Source organism: Brienomyrus brachyistius, chromosome 15, assembly GCF_023856365.1.
Source record: "Brienomyrus brachyistius isolate T26 chromosome 15, BBRACH_0.4, whole genome shotgun sequence".
NCBI classification, from domain to species: Eukaryota; Metazoa; Chordata; class Actinopteri; order Osteoglossiformes; family Mormyridae; genus Brienomyrus; species Brienomyrus brachyistius.
In genome coordinates this window covers 15,295,561-15,305,933 of record NC_064547.1, presented here as the reverse complement: position 1 = coordinate 15,305,933, position 10,373 = coordinate 15,295,561, and the positions used below count along the sequence as shown (strand labels likewise).

At 46.9% G+C, this 10,373-nt stretch overlaps 1 protein-coding gene across 2 annotated transcripts; it reads right to left on the bottom strand.

Moving 5' to 3' along the window:
* Positions 1-1,126: 1,126 nt before the first annotated feature.
* ivns1abpa (influenza virus NS1A binding protein a) lies at positions 1,127-9,947 on the bottom strand. 2 transcript variants are annotated; one of them, XM_048975989.1, is made up of 15 exons: positions 9,687-9,947; positions 7,016-7,202; positions 6,742-6,877; positions 5,919-6,088; positions 5,733-5,808; positions 5,372-5,545; positions 5,155-5,280; positions 3,635-3,739; positions 3,389-3,512; positions 3,056-3,280; positions 2,809-2,930; positions 2,585-2,711; positions 2,361-2,492; positions 2,102-2,275; positions 1,127-1,962 (listed from the first exon to the last, which is right to left on the bottom strand). In XM_048975989.1, the coding sequence occupies exons 3-15, from the start codon at positions 6,850-6,852 to the stop codon at positions 1,706-1,708; spliced, it is 1,923 nt and encodes a 640-aa protein (XP_048831946.1). In that variant the 5' UTR covers positions 6,853-6,877; positions 7,016-7,202; positions 9,687-9,947; the 3' UTR covers positions 1,127-1,705. The 2 variants fall into 2 exon arrangements, with proteins under 2 accessions (XP_048831946.1, XP_048831947.1); XM_048975990.1 differs by having other exon boundaries at positions 3,056-3,256.
* Positions 9,948-10,373: the final 426 nt, after the last annotated feature.

Here is a 10,373-nt window from a genome sequence, read left to right as displayed (position 1 = left end):
CCCGTTTCTCTCTATGTATGTGGGTATGTCCAGTAAAGTAATATTTGATGTGTTGCGTGTGTACTTTGTGTGTCTACACTTTGTACTAATGCTATCCTGTAATCCTGCTCCTGTAACTAATGCTCTTGCGTTGCTCTGTGTTGTAACTTGAGTGCTGCCAAGTCACCTGTAATTGTAGACTTTTCTATGGTCGACTGCCAGTTCAGGTTCACGCAGGCTAAATTTGACCAAAGCACAGGGTTCAGAAAGTTTGCCTCACCCAAGATATTCACCTGTGAGGTTGAATATCCAAAATATTTTATTCTTGGGGTCGGATATCTGGCGAACCACTTGATTTGTGTGTTGGGGGTGCGCATTATGGCAGTTTCATGCAGGCATACCCCAGGAACCTGTACTGATTGATTATGTCTGTCTTGCGAGACTCCGCCTACCTCAATACCTGTCATTCTCTGGGTCTGTGGTTGACGTGGCTTTTCCTCCTGTCATGTCCAGCTGTGCCTATTACTGGCTCACAGGCACCAGCTCTAAAGTCCCAGCTTTGTGAAATGTCCCACAACCACATTGCGCCTCCCCCCCACCCCCCTGAATTTAACCCTACGTATATTTGCCACTCTGTGACCTTTCAGACAAAGGAGCATTCATGTTAGATCTTAGCTGTTTTAAATCAAACTGTTAGGAAAAAAAGTAATGTCTTCCAGGACTTGGGAATTTGAATGGGCCTGGATGTGTCCTTCGAGGGTTTTTTATCTGACAAATTCCCATTTGCTACTTCAGATTGATGGGGGAGGTTAATGTCTTTGAATCTAAACTGACCTTTGACCCAACCCAGATCTACTACTGAGCCTTTTCGACTTCTGAAATACGCAGTACTCTAGCCTAGGGAAAAGCCTCAATGTTTACAAATAAATAAAGCATCCTTCCTTTTATCTGGTAAGGAATCATGAGGAGTTGGGCTGGGATCTATCCCAGTTACCATAGGGCACAAGGCAGGGGTACTGCCTGGGGGGGCACTGAGCCTGGTGCTGCTGACTGGGCATGTAAATACTCACACATACTACTGGCTGGCAAAAGCCTTGTGGTGGGTGTCCAAAGAAAACCTATTTTACAACACATCCCAGTCACCCTGTGTAGGTACAAATGCTTTATTAAGAAATGCGTCATAACAAATGGGGTACAGAACTCACTGTAACAAAACGAAAGCGGCTTCTTAATGGTGAGATCTGAGCACTCGAAGGCCTCGGGTTCATGCGGCGAGTCTGGGCTGAAGACTGCGGATGGTGCTGCCTTTGGGCGAGGATGGCGCTCAAACTGGCAGAGACTCACACGACAACTTATCATGGGCATCAGCCACTGGTTATATCAGTTGGTAATATGCACAACACTGTATAAAGAATGTATATACAAGAAAAGGCCAACTATAGCACAGAAGTGGTAAAGAGAATCGGATTTGTTGTAATGTTAATGACCATAATACTTAAGGCATTAGATGCACATGTGAAGTAAAATTATGGAGGAGAGAAGCTAGAGAAACATAAGCCATTGTTGTTGTGGATACCAGGAAGGGGGGGTGCACTGGTATTCCAAGACAAAGGTGAGGAAAAAATATATATACAGCAAAAATATGCAGTATTCATAGATTTTGGTTGTTCTTCCCAGCACACCAGGCCTCCCTTTACATTCCCATGCAGAACATCACAAAGCCTGCTTAGATGACATCAGGAGCATCTACACAGGGCCTCCACTCGTTGGCATCCGGGTCGTACATTTCCATGGAACTGAGGAAGTCATTGCCGTCGAAGCCGCCCACCGCCCAAACTGCGCCTCCCAGCACAGCCACACCCGCGTTGCTGCGAGCCGACGTCATGCCGCCCATCACCTTCCACTCGTTCTTTGCTGGGTCGTAGACCTCCACGCAGCGCAAAGCATGGGAGCCGTCAAAGCCGCCCACCACATACAGCTTTCCTATGGAGATGAACTCAAAAAAATGACCTTCCGAAAACCTTCTACCTTCTGAGATCCAAAACAATAAGTACTAAGCAAATTCAGTCAATTAGCTACCATAAGTCATTCATTATTTAACGGCATGCACTCCCCTACACACCTTCATACGCAGCCACTCCTGCCCCACGCCGAGCCACATTCATGGGGGCTATCAAGGTCCAGCTGTTGTTTTCAGGGTTGTAACGCTCTACCGTGTTCAGGCAGTTCCAGGATTCTGCTCCTCCGACCACGTACATGAAGTTACCCAGCTCGCACACAGCTGCCTGATGTCTCCCTAGAAGGGGTTAAGACTTTGATAAGTTTGGTTCTGTTCGATGCCCCAGGAAACAGCCAAGCCTCTTGTGAGACTTCAGACTCACGGATGTTGAGGGGAGCACAGCTAGTCCAGGTCTTGGTGACAGGGTCAAAGGCGTCGGAGTTACTCAGGCTTATCTGCCCGCTGGGGTCAGATCCTCCCACGACGTAGAGCTTGTTGTCCAGAGCACAAACGCCTAGAAGCACAAGTCCACATTAGTGACGAAATGGTGAAAAAACAACAACACCTGTGTTGGCCCCCACATCACCGAGATGGTCCTGTGCTTACCTGCGTTACATCGGTTCGTTCTGAGCTCCGCCACTTGAGTCCACTCGTCTGTTTGAGGGTCATACATCTCTCCGCAGCTCAGCTCGTCCGAGTGACCATTGGAGCCGCCCATAACATACAGCTGACCCTACCGGGTAGAAGAGGAGGAATCCAGCAGTTGGCTGAAGGCATTAACCCATTAGCCTCTGAGCTAGCCAGCTAAATCCCAAGAGCAGACGACATACCATCAGCACCGCCATCTGGAACCGTGCCCTGGCCGTTCGCATGGGTGCCAGGAAGGACCAAGTCCCCGTCAGAGGATCATAACACTCCACCGTCCGCAAGCATGCCTCCCTGTTGTACCCACCTGCACATACAACAACACAAGTAAGTCTTCCGGCAGCCTCACCCCCTCTCTCAAGACCATAACAGGATTTGAGAAAAGTCAGGGCCCATGGTACAACTCCACCACCATGACACTAAGAGGTTTACCTGCGGCAATAAGCCTTCCATTCAACCCTGCGGTGCCCAGGCCACAGCGGGCATAGTGCATGGGTGGCAGCAGCCTGTCCTTCAGCTCCTCCGGCTGCAACTCGAAGCTCATGCTCTTCAGGAGGCAAGGGGTGCCGGAGGGGGAGACCTGGGGACTGGTGTGGCCGTGTAGCATGACGACACTCAGCAGCCCATCCAGCACTGCCAGGCACAGGTACGCATTGTCTAAAGCGCGAGAGAACAAGCGGCTATGGCCAATCGCCTTTGTCCACCACTGTCGCATGTCCGGCGTCAGCTCTCGCAAACAGCATGTCAAAGGTAACGCCCGCTTACTGGAAGTCCTCTCCGAGGCGATGTACTTCCACTCATGCTTGAGATGACTGATCGACCCGGGAGACAGACTTGTGGGGGAGCGAGGGCCCGTCTGTGAGTGGTCATTCTCCCGCGGAGGCCTCTTCTGCAGACCCACAAGGGCGATAAAACCCAACTGGACCCAACAGAACCAGCACCATGGCACAAGCAAACCCTATTTCAATCAACAGACAGCAACAGCAGCATGCTCGCCCTCTGGTTCTGTACCTGCACAAACTGGATGTGGTCGTCGCTGCCAAAAACCTCAGTCTGCCCTTCAAACAAACTCCCGTCATGCAGCCTGTGCTCTGAGGAGTAGTGCAGAGTTTGCACCTGCAAAACAGTATAAGTGCGTTGCATGTGGCTGTCTCTATGGCAACAAAGAACCTGGAAAGACCTTCCCCCGGTCCCTGGCTGGGAAGGAGGAAGAGGAGGACGTGGTTTCTGCAAGCATCAGGCGTTTCTGAAGGAAAAGGTCTTTAAGTTTTGCAAACAAAAAAATTACATGGCATTGGGCCACTAGCAGAACGACCCTTGGCTGGAAAAGGGACTGTTGTTCATATGGATCCCAGCCAGCCTCAGTATCTCAGGCACCCCACCGTACAACAGAACGGGACCATCATGCTGCATCCCAGCATCCTCACAAACTTTTAAATCATTGTTCAGTGTGTGAAGGTCAAAATAACTATGATCCTGAAGCCAGCTGGCTCAAAAGGTAACTGATGACTCAACGGCATTAGACAGCTCTGTAAAACAGACTGCAGGAATCCAAGGACTGGGAGGAAAGTCCGTTTGCACACCACACCCGGATAAGATATGCGTGCAAAGGGAGGGGGGGCAAACAGGAACCCAACTGCCCAGTAGCCAAGGTTGTGAATTTGCTGGATGAACAGGAAATCGAATGTGGCTCCACATATGAAGTGTCACTTTACAACCTTATCTTGTTGCGAGGAGGAAGCTGGTGCTCTTGAGGTATTTCCTTCAATTTTTGCTCAAACTCCCTGCCCCACCTGAATGTTTTGAATGCATCAATGCATCCCAAAGCATGCATGCATGCATTTCAAATAAGACAATGCACTTACAGCGCAAACGCCAGGGGTTTAAGGAAACGGGGGTCACGTGCCAGTAAGGGACATACGCAGCGGTGGGCTAACTGACTACTTTCTCCGCCCGCCTTCCTGATAACAGACGGGAGGGTGGCAGTGCCACGGTCGAGAACTGAGGCTGCTTTCATGGGACTCATTACCCTCGAGGATTCAGGCTTGCTTTTCTTCAGTCTTGCAAATTCTGCTGCTGTTAATAAACCTATGGGAAGATAGATCAACGAGGAGGAAGAGCCATTAGAATTAATCACTCGTACAGCACACGATACCCTGTGAAGCAAAAGCAGCTTTGTTAATTAGGAGATGCTGGAGGTTAAGTGGCGGCCATTTGGAAGAGGGATTGGTTTGGAAAAACAAAAACTAAAATGCTTCTAGCTTTCCAGCCAAGCAGAAGCCTGTTGGAGTCCAAACAGAAAAGCAGAGACTGAACAAGGGCCTGTTTCTGCTCACCTGGACAAACCCCGACAGGAAATGTGGCACGTAAAGGTCTGTAAATTGTGCAGTAGGTGCCATTCTTTAGGCTAAAGCTTCAAAATAAAGAAACAAAAAACAATCCCAGACCAGAACAGTGCCTTAGGGTCAAATGCACCCACAAGCTCCCCACAAACGACAGTGATGGAACGGGCCACTGGGCTCGGTACTGACCTCCTCCATCAGACTCTCCAGCTGTCCCCCGTTCTCTAACAAGGTGCGCTGAAGCCAGCGGATCAGCTTGGAGTACAGTTTACCGTTGTTGGGCAGGCTCTGGTTGTCTTCCAGCATGACCTCCAGCTATGAAACATGGGGCAGACGCTTCAGGATGAACCCTCTCGGAGCACATAACTCCAGAGTATTGCGCAAGCAGTGTAGGATGTCGGAGTACCTTGAGTCGGGGAAGTTTGAGGAAGTCCTCCTGATCCGAAATCTCCATCAGGTGTTCTTGGATGTACCCATCGATCTTGCTCAAGAGGTGGCCATCTCCCATGCAGCTGGCGAAGATGCGATTGGAGATTGCGCTGCGGCAGTCCATCCTGGACAACAGGTAGGTCCCACAAATCTGAAAGAGGGTGGCAGGTGACTCTACAGCTGAACACCCATGATTTGACCAGAGACAGAACATTCATAAAAAAAATCACTAGTCATCAAGTACTAATGAAGCACATTTGAAACATCTGAATGAAGCACCGCAAAGCCGGCATAATGTAAAGGATTATCTGACAGCTAGAGACGAAAATGAGTCATACCTGTTTCACCCTTTCCATCTTTAACCTTTTCGCAGCGGAGTAGACATCTCTAACCTGCTCCTTTTCAGCCTTCAGCCTGAGCAGAAGGTGAGAACAGGTCCACACTTAACCCACCTCCACAAACAGCTCAACTGACAGGAGACACCAAAACTGGGCCTGATACCTGGCACCTGCAGTCAGACTTACTGGGCTGTGTAGGCGTAATTGAGCAGAATCTCCACCGCCTCAGGCTCCAGGTCCTCAAAGGTCACGTGAGCGACCCCACTGGGTTCAGTACTGCTACTGAAGAACTCGAACAAGTACGGGCTGCAGCAAGCCAAAACGGCACGATGGGCCATTAGCTCACGGCCGCAGACCTGTCCGTAGAGTGACAAAACAGTCAGCGGTGTGTGTATGAATATATCACAGTATGGAGAGATTTGGTCCCCAAAATGTGATAGAAACCTGTGACTTTGAAGGTGAGGACCATTTTTTCAGTTCCCACAACCTCATTTTTTTAAAAATCTATGAATGCAATCAAAAAAGTAAAAATTCCAAAAGTCTTGTATTTTGTTTGGTTGGGGCTGGGTGGGGGTTAGGGTTGTCATTGCTGGGACTAGGGTTTCTCTTATAGAAATGAATGGACAGTCCCCACAAAGATATGAATACAAATGTGTGTGTGTGTGTGCGTGTGTATGTATGTGTGTGTGTGCGTGTGTATGTATGTGTGTGTGTATGTGTACGTGTGTGTGTGTTGTTTTGGATGTTCTATGTGAAACCTGGGGAATGTGAGGAAAAGCTAAGCAGCACTGCCTACTAGCCCCGTAAAACTTATGTCTAGAAACAGAAAGTGTCCTTAAAGGATCCACCAGTTGCATGGTAGGTCCAAATACATCATACTTCCGGGGGACATTAAAACCGTCACGGAATATCCAAAACACCACATTCCCTAAAAACCATTCTTGGTTCTTCCAAAAATCAATAGCATTTTTAAAAAGAGATATCATTACAGTTTAAGGAGATTTCATACCTGCAGCCTTACGTCACAGAACTGGCCACTCTTCCGAAGTGTGTTCATCTTCGCCACGGTGGAATCAAGGAAGCTGTCGTCCTCAAATATCAAATATCCATTGGGGATCATTTTTGTGAGCCTTTTGTACTAAGCCCTAAGGATGAGTGAAAACAAGCATATTTTGGTTACATTTTGGCTGACTGGTCGACTCTTTGTCTAATTAACTTAAGGTTCACTGAAACAGCACGCAGAGTACATTCAGCAATTCGTCACAACCATTAATTACATTTACCAAAAGAATAAGAGTGCGACAGATGAATCACAAGATGTTCCTGATGAGTAAAACAAGTGGATGGAGGAACACAGCTTAAGGCTCGGGTGTAGCACACACTTCCAGGACAGAATCGAGTGTGGTCAGGCGCACAAGATCCCGTTGGTCATAGAGGGGATTTTTTTCTGCAGAGATCGTGCATCATAACCTGAAGAAAATCAAAAATAAAGTTAAAGATCTTTAAACAGTGATTGTGTCCGGCACACATTTCCATCACAAATGGAGTTTTTCTGTGGGTATCCTACTTCTCATAAGGCAGCGCCCTTATTTAGCAGAAACCATTACATTCCTTTCAAATTCCTAGAATGGTAGGCCAATAAGAAGCCCAATCCCAACTGCAGGACGTACTCAAACTCTCAAAGACTCCATTCTGCTACAATAAGATACACAAAGCCACAAGTTATCCTAAATCACCACGGACGCATTTGGGGCAGACAGTACAAAATATTCCTTCAAATGCCATGATGGAAGAGTGGGGGGGGGGGGGGGGGGGGTTCCCCATCACTGCTGGATCCAGGAGGGTACTTCTACAACTTTCCCCATTTCTGAAGTACATGAAACCACAACCACACCAATGCAGAGGACAGTGGCTGAACATTTTGGAAACGGGTCTCATTAATGTAACAGCCACATCATAAGAACTGGGACAAATTAGCATTATAAGCTACACAACTAACCATGCTAACAGTCTACAATAAATCAGGCCAGTACACACATTCCTGTCCAGGACATGAAGCTGCACAGAAACATGCACCGCAGCCAAATGCATCACAGTGTACTGCCTTGAGGTCAACAGCTGGACCAAAGCAGAGAGGTGAGTAAAAATTTTAAAGACCTCTAAATAAGTAGAGTGTTCTGGATTGCTGGACTGATACCTTAGTGGGCTGGACATGTTGGGAATGAAAGCCAAATGCACACAACCGGAGGAACTTACGCAATCGGGAAGCAAATTGCGAAACAATTCAAAAATAGGGGCTTTTATTGCCCTGGGTGAGGATGATTTCAGGACACGTTTGTTGTTGTTGGTCATGTGGTTCACACATGCACATGCTGACTCATGCTTTGCATGTGGAGTGTGTTAGTAGTTCAGTGTGTGTTATGGGGTGGCATATGTTCTGCAGTTTTGAGAAACCATCCAACAGTTATGCTGTTACACCAGGCAGTATTAAAAGACCATCATCATCACTAATATGGTCGAGGCCAATTTCATTCCTAGGATTCTTCTTCTTTAATTCTTGTGCCCATAGCGCCAATGTGTGAAAAGAACAAACTTTATGTAATTATACCAAGTCAACATTTGATGAGAAGGTGAACCAGTTTTTAAGCCATAAAACTCCACCCAAGACAAGCAGCAGAACTGAAAACTATATAAATAAATAAAAACTTGGTGACTAATATACAAAAGGTTAAAAAGTACATTATAATAGCAGGACAATTGAGCAGCGTCTAAATTTAGGGCTTTTTGCAACATAAGATGAAAGGAAATCTCATCATAAAGTTTTTCTTTAATATTTTGGGCTTCCTAAAAACAATCGGCACATCATTTGCTTAATGCAACGTCTTAGGCAAAGTAAGATAACTTGAGGGGAACTTATTGATCTTTGTTTAAAAACGTAACAATCTGATGTTTTATTCGCCAGCCTTAATGGACGTATTTTAAGGAAGCGGAATTCCTCATCGGACAGGCACTGGAGGCGCGGGTGGGGGTGCGATGCGGATAAAAGATCCGGGTCCACCTTGCAGCGCCGGGAGACTTTCAACCGAGACCTTCCTCTCTCTCCCGAGTGATTTTCTAAACTGATCAGCCACCATTAGTGTAAAGATGGAGAAACAAGATTGTTAGGGGAGACGTGGCTGTTCTTTCAACGCCATTAACCGACACGTGGGTACGGGAACCTCATTCATATAAGGGGTCACTCGGAAATAGGATTGTGTCCCATACAGGATCATTCACAGCAGATGAAAAAACACACGTATCTTGAGTAAGATACACCGTCAAAGACGATTCATAATCCGAGTCGATCATATTAGATTTGATAAGTCCAACAAATAAAATAGTCCAGAACATAAACTGACACATGGTCCCGAGCAGTTAGACGAAATAACGATGCTTACATATATACTTACATACTTACACTATATACGTGATAAGAATTTTCCAACGCTGCATTAATAACAAATTCAGGCTTACATTCAGGTGGACATCGGTTCAGTGTGCTGCCATCTATAACGAAGTCATCTTGCTAGACATGGAATATGCATCAAAGAAGGAGGCAGTTTGCCAGATAATTAGGGTAAATAACATTCAGGCTTTTACTCTGACATCGCAGCGTTACTGCGGCGGATCAGCACTCAAGCCGAACTCCTGCTTTATAAAAGGTGGCCCTACGACGTCTAGAAATATAACTGTCTTCAGCTCTTTCCTCTCGACTACTGCACCTACGCATATTAACATATGACCCTTATATTGGTCGCATTGCGGCTCTCCATCGTAAGAAAGATAGTATTTTCAGATCTTACGAAGGAAAGATGTGTGACACGCATTACCACTCCGTCTAATAATTAGAACAATAATGGAGAACTGCATACATTTCGAATAATACAAGCACATGCACTCATTCATTTGACTTACCTTTTCCATACGACAGAAAACGACCGGCGACATATTTCACGTGGATGCAATTTTCTCCGGACGTGGACAGTTCTGGAAAAAGCTGCCACGAAACAACTTTACTGGGCTGCGCAGTCCCTTCTGCGTATTAAGCCACCTTCTCCCCTTACAGGCCGTCTGGACCGTGAGAACAGGCGGCTACAGGACGCGCCACATGGCTACTCGCATCATCATACACGTCGCCTGCCCAAGGAATTCGCCGTGAGCTGGACCAAAGATGAACGTGAGTATATATGCATAGGGCGGGGCGAATGTGGAAAAGGGCGGAGATAGTACCACTGGGCGGGGCGAGTAGGGTGGGCAGGGCGATTTGGCTTAAGATGAATGGGTGTGTGTGCATGGGGCGGGGAATGTCAAACCGTGTAAGGGTCGTGGAGTGAGGATGGCCGAACCCTGGCATCATCTCGGTTTTATGTCCAGCCGGACACACAAACATGTTCATTTATTTTGGTCCGGGTAATGTGCTTAACCATCACTTAACAGAAATAATGAAGGCTGCTGAATGATAATGAACTTCTGTCAAAATCGCAGAATGCAGTTAAACTACCACACAGACCTTCGATAAGTTCTATACTAGATAATAATTTTTATGATTAAAATAATTAAACTCACCACAGCAGTCCCACCGTACCTCGCACAGCATTTTAC